At 40.1% G+C, this 19957-nt stretch overlaps 1 protein-coding gene across 2 annotated transcripts in view; it reads left to right on the plus strand.

Annotated features, from left to right (window-relative positions):
• The first annotated feature begins 480 nt into the window (after positions 1-480).
• ttll7 (tubulin tyrosine ligase-like family, member 7) overlaps positions 481-19957 on the plus strand; it is a 139929-nt gene continuing 120452 nt past the window's right edge. Inside the window, exons 1-2 of one of the 2 annotated variants that reach the window (XM_035774594.2) lie at positions 481-783; positions 18481-18833. In XM_035774594.2, coding sequence (XP_035630487.1) covers positions 18809-18833 — 25 coding nt within the window. In that variant the 5' untranslated portion in view covers positions 481-783; positions 18481-18808. The remainder of the gene's footprint in view (positions 784-18480; positions 18834-19957) is intronic. The other variant, XM_035774593.2, reaches the window with a different exon arrangement.

Below are 19957 nucleotides of genomic sequence, written 5' to 3' on the forward strand. Positions count from 1 at the left end.
ACGGTCGTCTTGCGCCGAACTGCGCATGTGCAAGCCGTCAAATCAAACTCAATGCTTCAAAATAAGAACAAAATTGACGAAAATGAGTACGTGTCAGGTTGTACATTTCACGAGGTTTGAGTAATAACTCGTTAAATTACGTAAGACATTGACTCGAACATAGTTTTCTAGAAATCTAAAGGCACAACCTTAGAACTAAGGAATAATTGTTCACTTCTCAAACCCCAACCTGATCTGCATTGTAGTCGTTCCCGGAAATCTCGCGATGTTGCGACTCTGCGTATAGAAACTCTGTGGTATGCTTAGGTTGCCATGTCTCCTGTTTGCACTGAAATAGCAACTGCAGTAACGTTTGTGATTTTTATATTTATTGTAAAAGCATACCGTTTCGTTCTCTCCAATGGTCAATTAATAAAAATGTGAATAATAAAAAATATCTGAAAATGTCATGCGCAATACGTCCGGTATTTGTAGTAAAGGGATAAATACACATTCAATTATTTACAACTCATGCACACCTATCGAGGAATTGGTTTCACCCACCCTTGGACGCTTTCTCAGGAACTGAGAGCACGCCATTGGACAAAATATTGACATAATTATGTGTATTTCTAGCTACATGAAATATTAGGATTTCCTATTACCTTTAAATATTGAAAGTTAGCATTTACCCCAACATCATAGAACCACGCGAGACTGTGCATAGGTTACTGGTTTATCATCACCATTTGTTTCGGCTGATCCAAGCACTAACGTTAGCCACAACTGCCTGGATAAAATAAGGTAGCTACCTTACCCTTCTATCCTTTTCCCCTAAAATAACAGGGTTGTATCAGACTATTGTTCTTTCCAGCATGAGACGTCTGCAAATATGATATTGATATTCATGCATGTTTGGCTATGTACCATCCCACTTTAGCTTACTGGAAGTGTTGCCTGCTTTTGTGGGGTCTGGCTACTCTGCATGATAATAACGGGGGCCGTAGCTAGCATGCTATCTGGCTAGCTAGCTAGCTGGCTAATTAACTAACTACCTGGCTAGGTCAATGTATATACACATCTTTGGTCGCTGTACACTTTCGCATCATTTGGACACAATGGTGGCATCTATGTTTTAACCACACAATTACATAGTTGTTTGGGACTCACTGACAGTTTCAATTTAATATTTGAAGCTAGCTATAACGTTAGATGGATGAGAATAATTCTGCAATCAGCAGAGATGGCCAGCTCCCATTGACATAAAGCTAATTTATCTGTATAGTTTCTCTGCCGATCATGGGACACCTGCACAACAGATTATGTATTTGTAGACTGTATTTGCTCATCCTCAATCACTATTCTGGTGACCCTTTACTAATATACAGGAACCTCCGATTTATCAAACTCCTTTCCTAGAACAATTTAAGACTTTCTTAGGATGTTGGCAGGCAAATGAGTAGTCTATGGCCAAGGGATGATTTGAGATGCCCAGAGGTGTCATTTCAGTTTACGCTATGGTATGCGGAGGGGGTTACCTAGCTACAGCCATCTTTATCTCTGAACTGTTTAGATAAAAAGTTACGCTGTTCCCAGCATATGCGTCGATGCTCTCTCCATAAAGCCAGCTAGCCAGCCTTACAAACAGCCTTCCCTCCTGTTCCCAGGCGTACGCATGGTCCTAAAGTCAGCGGGGTTGTACCGCTAAACTGCATTTAATCAGGATTGGAATGATTTTAGTATTCTATTGCAAATAGTTGGTGTTGGCGACCCTTCCATACCCAATTGACTCTCCTGGAGATGCCATCTGGCAACAATGTTATTTACTTTACAAGTCAGTTAAGAACAAATTCTTATTTTCAACAACAGATTTTTACTTTGTCAGCTCAAGGATTCGATCTTGCAACCTTCCGGTTACTAGTCCAACACACTAACCACTAGGCTACCTTCCGCCCCAATAAATGGATGCATTGCATGAATGATTGTCTATAATAAATATATTATTGCTCACTGAATAATATCAATATTTGAGTAAGTCATATTTTATATCTAAGATTGACGTAATATCTCAGCCTACTGGATGTAGGCTATACCTTGTTACTCTTCTGTGCCACTGTGAGTATTGTAGTTTATTTGTTGTCTAGGCTACATTATATTGCTACAATGCAATCACTCGCTACCCATCCAGAAATGACAATCCCCAGGGCAAGTTGATTATGCAGCTAATCAGTAAGGTTTCAAGGTATGTCACATCCATAAATTCAGCCGGGTCAGAAGAAACCGTAAACATCAAGTTTTCATGGGAAAATGACATGCGCCTCACATTTTACATTCCCCGGTGAAACATATAGCAGATGCCTAGAGTGTCTGTTTTCTTCGAGATTAAGTTCTTGCCACAAAGTCGACAGACGCCACATATCAATTTTGTTGGTGTCAACTTTGACGGAGATTCTATTATTGCTAGGTAAAGCTAGCATATATCTGGCTAACAGCTAGCTACGGCACGTGCTAGCTTGCACTCTGAAGTTGTTTCCAATCCGTATTATTAACAAGACAACGCTCCATCTTAACTCCTCTACATTTACTGGATTGTCTGAACAGTCCAGAAGAAATCCTCCCCTGAGAGTTTTTTTCTTTCTTGTCATGATCAGAATGTGGGGAATCCAGTTCAAGCGTTTCCTTTACATCTGGTACGTTAGGTTTATAAACTATATGTATAGGCCTGCTGCTTCATTTGTCTTATAGGGTAATCTATATAATAGCGTAACCTAGGCCTATTAGCCTATATGGTGCCTTTGGAAAGTATTCAGACCCCTTGACTTTTTCCAAATTTTGTTACGTTACAGCCTATTTCTAAAATGAATTAAATAAAAAACAATACTCCAATCTATGCACAATACCCCATAATGACAAAGCGAAAACAGGTTTTTATAATTTGCAAAGGTTTGCAAAATTTATAATTTGCAACATTTGCAAAGGTTTTTATAATTTGCAATTACTAACAGAGTATTTGCAAAAAATACAGCGTGCATCCTGTTTCCATTGGTCATCCTTAAAATGTTTCTACGACATGATTGGAGTCCACCTGTGGTAAATTCAACTGATTGGACATGATTTGTAAAGGCACACACCTGTCTATATTAGAGGTTGACCGATTATGATTTTTCAACGCCGATACCGATTATTGGAGAACCAAAAAAGCCGATACCGATTAATCGGCCAATTTTTTTAAATTTTTATTTTATTTGTAATAATGACAATTACAACAATACTGAATGAACACTTATTTTAACTTAATATAATACATCGATAAAATCAATTTAGCCTCAAGTAAATAATGTAACATGTTCAATTTGGTTTAAATAATGCAAAAACAAAGTGTTGGAGAAGAAAGTAAAAGTGCAATATGTGCCATGTAAGAAAGCTAACATTTAAGTTCCTTGCTTAGAACATGAGAACATATGAAAGCTGGTGGTTCCTTTAAACATGAGTCTTCAACATTCCCAGGTAAGAAGTTTTAGGTTGTAGTTATTACAGGAATTATAGGACTATTTCTCTCTATACCATTTGTATTTCATATACCTTTGACTATTGGATGTTCTTATAGGCACTTTGTATTACCAGTGTAACAGTATAGCTTCCGTCCCTCTCCTCACCCCTACCTGGGCTCGAACCAGGAACACATCGACAACAGCCACCCTCGAAGCAACGTTACCCATGCAGAGCAAGGGGAACAACTACTCCAAGCCTCAGAGCGAGTGACGTTTGAAACGCTATTAGCGCTCACCCGCTAACTAGCTAGCCATTTCACATCAGTTACACATGCCTAATCTCAGGAGCTGATAGGCTTGCAGTCATAAACAGCACAACGCTTGAAGCATTGCGAAGAGCTGCTGGCAAAACGCACGAAAGTACTGTTTGAATGAATGCTTACGAGCTTGCTGGTGCCTACCATCGCTCAGTCAGACTGCTCTATCAAATCATAGACTTAATTATAACATAATAACAGACAGAAATACGAGCCTTAGGTCATTAATATGGTCGAATCCGGAAACTTATCATTTCGAAAACAAAACGTTTATTCTTTCAGTGAAATAAGGAACCGTTACGTATTCTATCTAACTGATGGCATCCCTAAGACTAAATATTGTTTTACATTGCACAACCTTCAATGTTATGTCAGAATTATGTAAAATTCTGAAAAATTAGTTCGCAATGAGCCATGTGGCCCAAACTGTTGCATATACCCTGACTCTGCGTGCAATGAACGCAAGAGAAGTGACACAATTTCACCTGGTTAATATTGCCTGCTAACTTTGATTTCTTTTAGCTAAATATGCAGGTTTAAAAATATATACTTCTGTGTATTGATTTTAAGAAAGGCATTGATGTTTATGGTTAGGTACACGTTGGAGCAACGACAGTCCTTTTTCGCGAATGCGCAACGCATCGATTATATGCAACACAGGACACGCTAGATAAACTAGTAAAATTTACAACCATGTGTAGTTATAACTAGTGATAATGATTAATTGATAGTTTTTTTTAATGCTAGCTAGCAACTTACCTTGGCTTCTTACTGCATTCGCGTAACAGGCAGGCTCCTCGTGAGGCAGATGGTTAGAGCGTTGGACTAGTTAACCGTAAGGTTGTAAGATTGAATTCCTGAGCTGTCTGGGACAGGTAGCACGTCCGGTGATCAGGTCAGGATTCAATAGCCGCAGGCAGAACAGTTGAAACTGGAACAGCAAGGAGGTGGACTGGGCCAGGTGGACTGGGAACAGCAAGGAGTCATCATGCCAGGTAGTCCTGAGGCATGGTCTTAGGGCTCAGGTCCTCCGAGAGAGAGAGAGAAAGAAAGAGAGAATTAGAGAGAGCATACTTAAATTCACACAGGACACCGGATAAGACAGGAGAAGTACTCCAGATATAACAAACTGACCCTAGCCCCCCGACACAAACTACTGCAGCATAAATACTGGAAGCTGAGACATAATGAGACACTGTGGCCCCATCCGATGATACCCCCGGACAGGGCCAAACAGGAAGGATATAACCCCACCCACTTTGCCGAAGCACAGCCCCCACACCACTAGAGGGATATCTTGAACCACCAATTTACCATCCTGAGACAAGGCCGAGTATAGCCCACAAAGATCTCCGCCACGGCACAACCCAAGGGGGGGCGCCAACCCGCGCCAACCTTTCTAAAGTCGAGGAGACAAAAAATTGGACTTTGATTGGGTCGTAATCTTATACATTATGTGACTTTGTCACTACCAATTGATCTACTCACTTTCTGTAAAAGAGTATATACAGGATAAATAAATTCAGGGTTCATATAAATTCATAATAATACATATTTGGTAGCAGAATAACATTTGGTAAATCGGTTCCAGAGATTAATTTCCTTATTTATTCTAATAATTATTATAATCATTAAATAGCCTACCTAAACCATTTCATGAGTCTCAAAACAACATTTTCTTAGGTCCCTCAAATTAAACAAAATCAATCTGGTAGTATAGGCGATCTCAATAAACAATAAGAGGGCGTGACATTTTTCAAATGTGAAATAGGGGTGGGTCCCTGGGGAAAAAAGTTTGAGAACCCCTGGGCTAGATATTTATTCTTTGAATTTTATACAGTACACAGAATATGAAGTGCTGTGTCTTGTTATGACATGTGCATGTACAGAATGTTACGATACTGCAGCTCAGGAGGTTAAGTTTAGAATCCAGCTGACCATCGGTTATCTCTATACCCATGACTTTACACCAGCTGCTTATCTTAGCACATTAAGAAGCCAGAGTCATATCGACAGTTTAATTTTAGACTCAGCGGCAACTTAAAACCGCTTGCTCCCTCCCATTGCACGAGCAGAGATCTCGAGACGTGCGTTTGCACCGATTTCACTGAAAAGACGATGTGGGGATGACTAGTCTTAGATGAGGCTAATTGTAGAAGACATAATGAATACCCCTAGGTCCATTTTCTCTTGGAAGAGAGATACAGGAAGTAGGCCTATAGTAGGCAGCCTATATGTGACCCACCGGCTTTCGGTCTTATGTAGCAAAATTTGAAATTGTGTTTTTTACATTGGGTTAAAGTAGAGACAAGAACATGGTATATCATACACTACAGTTGAGGAACAATGGGAAAGTTATTCTGCTTTGAATGTTGATGAACTTGTAACCCCACTTTTGAGAAAATGATCACGTTAGGCCATGTACTAAACAACCAAAGATTTCAAGACTAAAGGCTGGTTTATACTATGTCAATCGCCAGCTGTCGCAGTGACATCATGAACCTTCTACCGTCGTCTGACATCCAACTTGTCATTGTCGTTATGAAAGAGTATAAACACAAAAACTACAGGCTATTTTGGACCACCAGGCTGCTGATATCATGCACATTATCAGCCTGGTGGTCCAAAATAGCATAACTGGTGTATTTTAACACCAATAAATCCACCTGTTTAAACATTTATTTAGTATATGTCAATCTAGCAAACCAGGCAACTGAAAGCAACTTTCAATGTTTTGGTTAGGTTCTAGCTTGTTAGATAGCTAGCTAACGTTAATGACCATATCATATAGCTGACAACATCTTCACTTTAGCTCATTTGTATGAATTATTACAGGAAAATAAACAAACAAAAAAGATCATTATTTACAAATTAATGGCGAGCCAATTACAGAAAATAGCTTACAGTTGGACGTGTGTCGAAATAAAAGCAGGGCATTCTACCAGAGAATTTTAGAACTTGGGACACTGTCTTGTTGGCCTACCGTTATATCCTAATCTGACTTTGGTGCAGGTCATGTTTTTCTTCACATACTATATCAGATAAAGTCAAAGTTTATTTGTCACATGCACAGGATACAGAAGGTGTAAACAGTACATTGCAATGGTTAGCTAGCTAGCTAAACAATTAACTATAATCCCAACTCATGTTACTACCATGCATGAATTTGGAGGTAGCTAACCAACCAGGTTAAATGTTGGCTACCTAGCTAACGTTAGGCTATAACTAGCAATGCAAATTGCTATGCGACACGAATACTATTACCACAAAGATAATACACAGTGTGAACAGACAACACAGAGTAAGCTATCTAGCTAACAGTACACTTTAGCTTGCAATGAAAACGACTGACAAAATAATAAATGCAACGTAAACTCGTACATTGCCTTGGTACGCACAATTGCCCTTATTTTAAAAACATAATACTTCCAGATCAACTGTAATGTCAATACAATTGTAAAGCACAATTTCTCCCCTTTCCAACAGAATCAATTACATGTCCTAAATGTTGCCCGTTTCTGCATAATTCAAGCAGACAATGAGCCCCGTCAGGTCTTTTTAAAAATGGCGGTTGGGGAAGCGAAACTAATGTGTGATAGTGAGAAGGAGAGATGTTGTGTTGGAAAATTGCTTTTTTTCACTCGGATCTGTCCAACCTATCACCTTATCGCCTCTAAAATGTAAATAAAACACTATAAAGAGTTTATATAATATGTCATTACATACCTATTTAAAGGTTTGTGTTGAATTTGAATCGGGTCTTTAGTGCGGTGCTAAAGTGATCTTAGAAGTAAACAGTGGCTTTGAGAATGATGATCGCATGCAATGATGATGAAAAAAAATGACTAGGTATCCCCCCCTTACCCCCGTAACTGTCCATTTCTTGTTTTTAAAGGATGATACAAGTCCTACACCTGGTGGAGAGAGATTATAAGACAGAAATAGTTGCTTTATGTGTGCTGTACGTTATGACATGACAAGTTCAAGATGTAACGGAGGGTCAGTTTTTTCAACTTTTCTCCAATACTCTCAAGCCATTACCATGTCGATTAATGCTTGAATAGAAACCTAGTTCACCCTCCTTATTTTGATGTCAACACAGTTGCTACAGTCCCATTAGTTTTCTTTGTAGCCTCGTTCGAATGTTGCGGTTGCATGAAAACTTGAAAACGGCCCTAATTAATCGGCCATTCTGATTAATCGGTCGACCTCTACTACAGAGCTGCAAAAACAAATAATAAATAATAAATAAATAATTATATTAAAACAAATATTTAGGCCATCCACTATCACATTTGGTTACTCTAGTCTAGATGTTAGACCAGAGATAGGAATTCCATTGGGCAATGAATGGAGAAATGTATAATGCCCCAACCAGCACACTGTCGACCAATCGATGTCACGTTGTCATGCTGCGTTATGCGGTTGCTGAGCTATGTTGTCATGCTAATGTTGGGTTTCTGAGCTAGCGCCCAATTAATTCCCATTCACTCCTTGAAGGAGAGCTCTCCTTGTCCCAGAATCGCCTAGAATGCACCATTGACGAAGCATGGGCAATGTGCATATTGGGCATTCATTCGATTCCATAGAAGTTCCCCATCTACACAAAACTATCTCAAATCAAATCAAATATCTGGTTAGATGTAGTTTTTCTAGCTAATGGTAACTAGTGTTAGTGCAATAACGCTATTGATTAATTGTGCTACCTTCAAACTGCATGCAGACATACAAATGTTATCCACAAGTCCATCTGACTGTGAGGAAGTAGATAAAGTGCTTCATTGCCAAAATCCCAAACTGTCCCTGAATAGCTAGCATATCAATGTAACCTGTTGGTGGTTAATTGACTCTAACGTTAGCTAACTTGGCCTGTTCACCTGTCAGTCGGTACCGGGTTGCTATAATCAACATTCGCTAGAACAGTTTGAACTATTTTGATTAACTTGCATGTCTGATATATTGGGGAAATGTGACATGTTGAGCAGTACATGATATCTCCCTCTGCGTCGACAGGTCGAGTACATGGAAACTCCTCTTTCCAGCGTTAATGTCGAGCCCTGCAATGATTCTATAAACTATACTTGTTTTGTCACATAAACTGAAATTAAGCAAACTACTACAATTTTAGCAACCAGGAAATGGCGGAGCGATTTCTGCATAGTGCATCTTTAAATCGGCTTTAAAATCTATGGCAAGACTTGAAAATGGCTGTCTAGCAATGACCAACAACCAACTTGACAGTGCTTGATGAATTTTAAAAGAATAATGTGCAAATAGTGTACAATCCAGGTGTGCAAAGGTTGACAAAAAGTATTCCGACATCTTTTTCCACATTTTGTTACGTTTTTTTGTTATTTTGTTTGTTATTATAAAATTGATTAAATCATTTTTCCCCCTCATCAATATACACACAATACCCCATGATGACAAATCTTTTTTTCCCCCCAAAATGTATTACAAATAAAATGAAATCACATTAACATAAGTATTCAGACCTTTTACTCTGTTGAAGCACTTTTGGCTGCGATTAGAACCTCGAGTCTCATTGGAAATGACGCTACAAGCTTGGCAGACCTGTATTTGGGAAGTTTCTCCCATCCTCTCAAGCTCTGTCAGGTTGGATGGGGAGCGTTGCTGCACAGGTATTTTCAGGTCTCCCCAGAGATGTTCGATCAGGTTCAAATCTGGGCTCTGGCTGGGCCACTCAAGAACGTTCAGAGACTTGTCCCGAAGCCACTTCTGCGTTTTCTTGGCTATGTGCTTAGGGGCTTTGTCCTGTTGGAAGGTGAACCTTCACCCCAGTCTGAGGTGCTGAGCGCTCTGGAGCAAGTTTTCATCAAGGATCTCTCTGTACTTTGCTCCGTTCATCTTTCCCCCGATACTGACTAGTCTTCCAGTCCCTGCAGTTAAAAAACATCTCCAAAGCATGATGCTGCCACCACCATGCTTCACCATAGGGAGGGTGCCAGGTTTTCTCCAGATGTGACGCTTGGCTTTCAGGCCAAAGAGTTCAATATTGGTTTCCTCAGACCAGAGAATCTTGTTTCTCATGGTCTGAGTCCTTTGGGTACATTTTGGCAAATTCCAAGCTGGCTGTCATGTGCCTTCTACTGAGGAGTGGCTTCCATCTGGCCAATACCATACAGGCCGGATTGGTGGAGTGCTGCAGAGATGGTTGTCCATCTGGAAGGTTCTTCAAACTCCACAGAGGAACTCTGGAGCTCAGTCAGTGACCACCGGGTTCTTGGTCACCTCCCTAACCAAGGCCCTTCTCCCCCGATTGCTCAGTTTGGCCTGGGGGGCCAGCTCTAGGAAGAGTCTTGGTGGCTCCAAACTTCTTCCATTTTAGAATGATGGAGGCAACTGTGTTCTTGGGGACCTTCAATTCTGCAGACATTTTTTCATACCCTTCCCCATTGTGCTTAGACACAATCCTGTCTCGGAGCTCTACTGACAATTCCTTCGACCTCATGGCTTGGTTTTTGCTCTGACATGCACTGTCAACTGTGAGACCTTATATAGGCAGGTGTGTGCCTTCCCAAATCATGTCCAAATAATATAATTTACCACAGGTGAACTCCAATCAAGTTGTAAAAACATCTCAAGGATGATTAATGCAAACAGGATGCACTTGAGTTCAGTTTCGAGTCTCATAGCAAATGGTCTGAATACTTAGTTAAGTAAGGAATTTATGTTTTTTTATTTGTATTTTTTGTGCAAAAATGTCTACAAACATGTTTTTCCTTTGTCATGAGAAGGCATTGTGTGTAGATTGATTAGGATTGTATTTAATTTAATCCAGACATTTTTCATAAACAAAAACAACAACCATTTGGTTATGGAGTTAGGCTCGACAGTTGAACTGAACTCATGAAGCATTTAGGGATTTTCTTCAAGAATCAATGGGTAGGCTAGGCCAATATGATCAAGAACAGCTGTCAATATCAGAGGTGGGACCAAGTCACTATTATTCGAGTCACAAGCAAGTCTCAAGTCACAAGGTCCAAGTCTCAAGTTGAGTAGAACGTCTCGAGTCAAGTCCAAGTTGTGTGTTCTAAGAGCATGTCTCAAGTCAAGTATATAAAAAAAATCTATATAGGCAATGTCTTGTTCAAATCTAGAAAGCTTTGTCTATTTATTGAGGCTACCAAAAAAACGTTTTCATTATTTTGTCTACAACACATTTTGATTATGTAATTTATTTTAACAACAAATTCCAAATGCAAAATCTTCATAAGAAAATGATCACTTTCATGCCAAAAAACAGTAGGCCTATGCTAGTAATTGTTGCTTGATGCCCCATTGCTGTTGAACTTGCAAAGTAAACGGTTAATATTCTTGATCACCTAAATGTTTTGGAGCTGCATATTCATTTATGGCATCTCCCCTACAATTTTACATTTGCGCTGCACCCGATCCGATAGCTGTACATCAAATCAGCAATCTGTTCTCTAGCACAGTGGTTTTATATATATTTTTGACCTGCGGCCCCCAAAAAGGAGCTTGCGATGCCAGCGCACGCACATGCACATGCACACAGGGTGAACATGCACCTACCATCGCTGCGCAAATATGGCCTGTCATTACAGCCATAAATGGTGATGCATTTTCAAAATTCAAGATACAGAAATAAGCTGTTTTACATCAGCATTTTGAGCTGAAAGTCATTCATGTTGGCAGTCAATATCAACTACGGATATCATGTCCCATTGACACCTTCTCTAGAGCAATCTTACGGCCTGCTGGTCAGATGGAAAGCATGATCTGTCTGTAGACCTTTTCTTCCTCACAAATATAATGATTAATTCACCAGAATATGTTACATCTTTATCCCACAAGTACTTAAGTTAGTGCGATGTCTTTAGACATATACATCTATCTTTAGACATATAGCCAAAATAATACAATATTTTCCAGATTCAGTTTCACACTCGCAATACCACAAAACCTTCTCACTGTGTTAGCTCAAGACTCGAGTCCACACCTCTAGTAAATATCACAGAGTGGGCCTTTAAGTGGTGTTTTCAGACCCCTCTATTGATTCCACGTTCTGCTTTGAAAACAAGTTTTCATGTGTAGGCAGACATGCATAAATCCTTTGGGGAGATCCTTTGAGCTTTGAAGGGTCTTTGTAAAGACAGCGTTGTGACACTATTGTATGGCTCAGATTTGATTGATTTTTATTATATTTTATTGTGTCTTTTTAGTTCCTTCTCGTGCAGGGAGACCGAGAAATGTTTTGAATTCATAGGCTAATTTCTTGTTTTGAAATGAAGACATGACCTCTCTGTTTTATGTATTCTACAATGTGTGATCGAAAACGGTCAGCCTTCCTGTCTTGAATAAGATATGTGAGCCATTATTTTCATAAAATGAACATGACCAGCAGAGAACAGTGTTACAAAGTCTCAGCATATCTAGGGCTTGCTAATGGGACAGGATGAGGAGCCAGAGTTGCACTTTACTGCGACAGACCAACAAACACACATTTGTTGTGAATGAGGGATAGTGAATGGAGAAGTGGATAGAGAGGAACTGGCCTTGACAATGACTCCTTAATTCATCGGGCATTAGAGGGCGGGTATTGGCATGAGCTCACTCTGGCTCAGCGTCCATAGAAACCCAGCCATTCAGCAAGTCAGAGCCACCTTTCTATGTCCCTCTGCCCGTCTAAATAGTTTTCTGAAGGTTGTGGATAATAAGCAAGCACAAATCATGTTGTCAATAAAATAAAGAAAATAGAAGCCAATAATGTGATAATAATTTAAATGGTATGGTAAAATGTTTGTAGGACTATAGTCAATAAAATGGCAATCATCTGGTTGTAAAAAAAAAAATGGTCGGAATTGTGCTCTGAATTGACGTAGAATCTTTCTTTGGTACCATACTATTTATTATTTTACAGTTCTAGCTCGTTTATAATAGTTTACTCTGCATAATAGCACAGTGTAGCCTAAATATGATTCAAGTAGGCCCTCTTGTGGTTGTTCATGCAATTACCAAAGCGTGAGGCAACCTCAGAGACAGAGGAGCAGACTGACAGAGACAGACCGAGAGGCAAAGGCAAACAGACAGAGAAACCTAGCAAGAGAGGGGCTGGATTATGAAAGCAGACCAGGCCTATAGATAGGATAATAGACAATATTATCTTTCTTTAGCAGATTACATGACATGATTGCAAGATCAAATGTTGCAAGATTGAATCCCCGAGCTGACAGGGTAAAAATCTGTCGATCTGTCCCTGAACAAGGCAGTTAACCCACTGTTCCTAGGCCGTCATTGAAAATAAGAATTTGTTCTTAACTGACTTGCCTAGTTAAATAAAGGTAAAAAAAAAAATAACAGAAACAGCTGCCATTTAACCCAGGACTTGTCCTTGACCTGCTTAAGGGTTGCTTAGTCCTTGGAATAAATAAGTAGGCTAGGCCTATGTCAATGAAGATGGAAAGTCCTGGGCAGCACATTACAGAAGTGTTCTGATTGTAACGTGTAATAGAATCCGATTTTATTGAATTAAACCATTATTCTTTCACACATACCCTCTTTGTACAAATGAGGAGACTCCTGCACATATAAAGTGCTTACCTGTAACTCTTTCTACAGTACTTTACACCTACCCCCTACCCCCTCTCCACCCCATCCCCCTACTGTCTAGGGAGAGGGCCCAGCCGTGTGGGACTTGTTATTGGCAGGGGCAGCTTTGGGCTCACACAATAGCAGATGCACACAGTAACAGACACATACAGACAGATGTATACGGTAGTAGATTAATAGATGAGTTTGTACTAAAGGTTGACCGATTATGATTTTCCAACGCCGATATCGATACCGATTATTGGAGGACCAAAAAAAAGGCGATACCGATTAATCGGCCGATTTTATATATATTTATTTGTAATAATGACAATTACAACAATACTGAATGAACAATGAACACTTATTTTAACTTAATATAATACATCAATAAAATCTATTTAGTCTCAAATAAATAATGAAACATGTTCAATTTGGTTTACATAATGCAAAAACAAAGTGTTGGAGAAGAAAGTATAAGTGCAATATGTGCCATGTAAAAAAGCTAAGGTTTAAGTTCCTTGCTCAGAACATGAGAACATATGAAAGCTGGTGGTTCCTTTTATTAACATGAGTCTTCAATATTCCCAGGTAAGAAGTTTGAGTTATTATAGGACTATTTCTCTCTATACCATTTGTATTTCATATACCTTTGACTGTTGTATGTTCTAATAGGCACTTTAGTATTGCCAGCCTAATCTCGGGATTTGATAGGCTATAAACAGCGCAATGCTTGAAGCACAGCGAAGAGCTGCTGGCAAACGCAGTAAAGTGCTGTTTGAATGAATGCTTACGAGCCCGCTGCTGCCTACCACCGCTCAGTCAGACTGCTCTATCAAATCATAGACTTAATTATAATATAATAACACACAGAAATACGAGCCTTAGGTCATTAACATGGTCAAATCCGGAAACTATTATTTCAAAAACAAAACGTTTATTCTTTCAGGAATTGTTCCGTATTTTATCTAATGGGTGGCATCCATCAGTCTAAATATTCTTGTTACATTGCACAACCTTCATTGTTATGTCATAATTACGTAAAATTCTGGAAAATTAGTTCGCAACGAGCCAGGCGGCCCAAACTGCTGCATATACACTGACTCTGTGTGCAATGAACGCAAGAAAAGTGACACAATTTCCCTAGTTTAATATTGCCTGCTAACCTGAATTTCTTTTAACTAAATTTCTTTTAACTAAACTAAAAAAAATATACTTCTGTGTATTGATTTTAAGAAAGGCATTGCTGTTTATGGTTAGGTACATTTGTGCAGCGATTGTTCTTTTTTCACGAAAATGCGCTTTTGTTAAATCACCGTTTGGCGAAGTTGGCTGTCTTTTTTTAGGAAGAAATAGTCTTCACACAGTTTGCAACGAGCCAGGTGGCCCAAACTGCTGCATATACCCTGACTCTGTTGCACAGAACGCAAGAGAAGTGACACAAGATCCCTAGTTAAAATAAATATGAACTAAATATGCAGGTTTAAAATATATACTTGTGTATTGATTTTAAGAAAGGCATTGATGTTTATGGTTAGGTACACATTGGTGCAACAACAGTGCTTTTTTTCGCAAATACGCTGGTTAAATCACCCATTTGGCGAAGTAGGCTGTGATTCAATGATAAATTAATAGGCACCACTTCGATTATATGCAACGCAGGACAAGCTAGATAAACCAGTAATATCATCAACCATGTGTAGTTAACTAGTGATTATGTTAAGATTGTTTTTTATAAGGTACGTGTAATGCTAGCTAGCACCTTACCATGGCTCCTTGCGGCACTCGCATAACAGGTAGTCAGCCTGCCACGCAGTCTCCTCGTGGAGTGCAATATAATCGGCCATGATCGGTGTCCAAAAATTCTGATTACCGATTGTTATGAAATCTTGAAATCGGCCCCAATTAATCAGCCATTCCGATTAATCGGTCAACCTCTAGTTTGGAGTCTGCCTGTCTGTCTGCTTGCCCGCCCGTCTACCCGCCCGCCCGTCCGCCTGCCTGCATACCTGTTTCTCCTGCCTGTCTATTAGGCTAGTGGCCAATCCTCAAAATGGGATTTGTTTTTTGAGAAACACCTACCTGAGATAGAATGAAACACAACCATGTTTTTTCACAGCTCTTATGTTTCCCAAATATGAAATGGATTGTTGTGTAAAAAGATTTTATTGCAAAAGTTTATAGATATTGTGACACACCTCCTATAATCATTTTTTCATTCAAAGATTCCTCTGGATTTTATTTGATTAGATTCTTATGACCTTTACTCAAAACATTTTTGTGTTCCTAGCTTCAACAGTGCTGTAATATCTAACAATACACATACATCTAAAGTAAAAGAATGGAGTTAAGAAATATATACATATTAGGACGAACAATATCGGAGTGGCATTGACTAAATACAGTAGAATAGAATACAGTATATACATATGAAATGAGTAAAGCAGTATGTAAACATTATTAAGTTGACCAGTGATTCCATGTCTGTGTATATAGGACAGCAGCCTCTCAGGTGCAGGGTTGAGTAACCGGGTAGTAGCCGCCTAGTGATGGCTATTTAACAGTCTGATGGCCTTGAGATAGAAGCTGTTATTCAGTCTCACGGTCCCAGCTTTGATGCACCTGTATTGACCTCGCCTTCTGGATGGTAGCGGAGTGAACAGGACGTGGCTTGGGTGGTTGATGTCCTTGATTTGTCTTTTTGGCCTTCCTGTGACATCGGGTGCTGTCAGTGTCCTGAAATTGTTGCATGTTGCGTTTATATCTTTGTTCAGTATAGTTTCAGTGGGGGAAAGGAAGGAGACGTTGTTGATATGCTGTAATTGTGTGAATGGGATTTAAACATGGACACACATTGAAAAGCTATTTGTTTTCAAGTATTCAAACACAACCGATGCATGGCAGTGCCACTCATAGTCCTAGATCAGGATTTCCGTAAGCCAGTAATAGCCGGCTTTTGGCCCCAAAAATAGACGATAAATAAAATTGCTGCCTGCCAATTGTCAGCAGCCTAGGCCTACTGGATGTATGAATTTGGGATCTATCGCCCCAGAACTGTCCCAGAGTCTGTTTGGAATAGGCTATTTCTTTCTCGCACTGAAGGACAAGTTAGGGTACTATCCCCCACAGTAAACTATTTTACTGTGGGGGATAGTAGATTGACATAGGCTAGTGATTTTGCTGAGGAAAAGTTCATGTGGCAGTTTCAAGTTTGAGGAAGCTAATTGTCACCATAAAAATGCACCTTTATAATAAAGAATTTCACGCATCCTCACAGACTAGTATTATGGCTGCCATAATACCATTTGATGAAGGTTAAATCACATGTAAATCTGAATTTGGTAATCATGCCCATAGGGACTGTTTTGTTGTAAATCTAATTTACTGGACCCACCTTGGACCCCCAAAAATCTAATTGTCTGAGCCCACTTGTTTTCCTTAGAGCAGATTTACACGAGCCACAACATCAAAAAACACGTGCAACTGTATGTATTTTTGTCAGGCCGGATGATACAGCACTGAATGAGAGCAAATTTGACTTGTAAAGTTGTCTATTAATCAGCTACGAAAAGGTAAAGCTTACATTCGTCATAAATATTCATAGTTTACATTTCTGCATATTGCGCTTACAGGTCCATGTTTCTAAGATGTATTAAGATATCCTAATGCTGTTTGTTTGTGGATGTTGGACAGACAACTGACTACTTTTTTTTCTAAATTGTTGCAATATCAGAGCTTGCAATATTGGGTTACATGAGCTTATGTGGCCCACCACCCTCCAGCCAGTTATGTCACAATATCTATTTACTTTTGCAGTAAAATATTTTTACACAACCATTAATTTCACACATGGGAGATATTAAGAATATGAAAAAACAAATGGTTGTACATTGGGTAGGGGTAACTAAAAAACATGAGAGCCTTGGCACTAGCCTATATCTGCCTGGCCTCAGGGCCATAGAGGGTTAATATGACAACGGGAGGTGAATGCTCTCTGGCTATTTCTTAGTAGAAACAGAGAACAGTATGGCTACAACACCCAGGGGAGAGGTAGTGTCAGCAGTTCAGCTCATCCTTTCTCTCTCCCTCGCTGCACTCTCTCCATCCTCACTGTGAATAGAGGGTAGAGAGCACAGCAACCCGTTGTTTGGATAGAAGTGACCGGGAGTTATTGAGGGATTGAGTAATGTGATTGGATTGTTTTCCCATTTTAATTAATTACGCTGACTTTGATGGAATCAATGGAACTGCTTTGCTTTAGCTGGCTGGTAGTGTATGTTTGTGTGTGTGTGTGTGTGTGTGTGTGTGTGTGTGTGTGTGTGTTTGTGTTGTTCTTTCTGTATTGTATAGGCAAACGTATGAATCACTTAAAGAGCATTTCACAATATGACCACAACAGGCTACTGTTGATCTCTACAGTGGCATTTTTTTGTTGAAATAAATATGCGATGGTTAATCGAAAAATATACTGTTGATCACAATTGACACCATACAAAATAAGCAAATGAGCTACAGATATTTTGATAGCCTCCTTTTACTTTTCAACAACAGTTGCATCTGATTGTGTTCACTCAAGCCATTAACGGGCACAGATGGCACGATCACGAGACGTGGAGAGAGAAGAGGGACAAGCCTGAAACCCTTTTATTTGACAGCCACATTAATATTTAATGACTCTCCCATGCAGCTGTCCTGTATATGGGCTAGTTGTGATTACGGAATTGCATTAATTACTACATGACTGTACGTCTGCTATAGCGCCAGAGGGGTGCAGTATTCAGTCACGCAGCTCCATACAGTGAAGCTCTGTCACAGTGAACTCATTCCATAGCAATGCTTCGGATGTGTCCCAAATGACACCCTATTCCCTACATTGTGCACTACTATGGACCATATGTGCCCTCGTCAAAAGTACTGCACTACATGGGGAATAAGGTTCCATTTGGGACACAGTGCTTTGTGTCAGATTGATTTATATAGTGTGAGATCTGTGCGTGCTGCACATCGAAAGGTTGTCCAGGGCAACGAAGAGCAAAGCATGCATGGAGCCAAGCAGCAGTTATTCTCCTCCTCCTCAACCTTGGCTGTAAAAAAAGTCTTATTCTTCTCTTCCTCCACAGGCACTAGACACCCGACACATCCATCACTTTCTCTGCGGGCTCTAAACGCACTGTGGCTAGGCTGAATTCTAAGGAGGAGTCCCACTCCCCGGTCCCCCCCTCTACCTCTACCTCCCCCCTCTGCTGTCCCCTCTTCTCTACCTTCATGACCAGACTGAGGGAAGAGGAGAGGCTGTTGCTCAGATGATCCCGCTCTGGGCTGCCGTAACCAAATTTGTCCAGACAGGGAAGACATAAGTAGTGTCTCTGGAGGGCCCTGCCCGGTGTCCCCTCGGCCGCTAGCCTGGCAGAGTGCTCCGTTCCCCCCTTTGATCCCCCGGCCCATGAGATGCCCTCTCCCCCTGACGATGGAGGTGAGTATGACACCTCTACTCTCCAGGCCTGACACGGCCAATTACCTCATAGAGCTGAGATGCCCTCCTCTATCTCTCATGCACACACACACACACACACACACACACACACACACACACACACACACACACACACACACACACACACACACACACACACACACATATATGTGCATGAGAGATAGAGGAGGGCATATATATATATATATATATATATATATATATACAGTCCCTTGCGAAAGTATTCGGCCACCTTGAACTTTGCGACCTTTTGCCACATTTCAGGCTTCAAACATAAAGATAAAAACTGTATTTTTTTTGTGAAGAATCAACAACAAGTGGGACACAATCATGAAGTGGAACGACATTTATTGGATATTTCAAACTTTTTTAACAAATCAAAAACTGAATAATTGGGCGTGCAAAATTATCTACAGCTGAGGTGGGAGACTCTGTCCATAGGACAACAATCAGTCGTATATTGCACAAATCTGGCCTTTATGGAAGAGTGCCAAGAAGAAAGCCATTTCTTAAAGATATCCATAAAAAGTGTCATTTAAAGTTTGCCACAGGCCACCTGGGAGACACACCAAACATGTGGAAGAAGGTGCTCTGGTCAGATGAAACCAAAATTGACATTTTTGGCAACAATGCAAAACGTTATGTTTGGCGTAAAAGCAACACAGCTCATCACCCTGAACACAACATCCCCACTGTCAAACATGGTGGTGGCAGCATCATGGTTTGGGCCTGCTTTTCTTCAGCAGGGACAGGGAAGATGGTTAAAATTGATGGGAAGATGGATGGAGCCAAATACAGGACCATTCTGGAAGAACCTGATGGAGTCTGCAAAAGACCTGAGACTGGGATGGAGATTTGTCTTCCAACAAGACAATGATCCAAAACATAAAGCAAAATCTACAATGGAATGGTTAAAAAATAAACATATCCAGGTGTTAGAATGGCCAAGTCAAAGTCCAGACCTGAATCAAATCGAGAATCTGTGGAAAGAACTGAAAACTGCTGTTCACAAATGCTCTCCATCCAACCTCACTGAGCTCGAGCTGTTTTGCAAGGAGGAATGGGAAATAATTTCAGTCTCTCGATGTGCAAAACTGATAGAG

This window comes from Oncorhynchus keta, chromosome 8 (assembly GCF_023373465.1).
Source record: "Oncorhynchus keta strain PuntledgeMale-10-30-2019 chromosome 8, Oket_V2, whole genome shotgun sequence".
NCBI classification, from domain to species: Eukaryota; Metazoa; Chordata; class Actinopteri; order Salmoniformes; family Salmonidae; genus Oncorhynchus; species Oncorhynchus keta.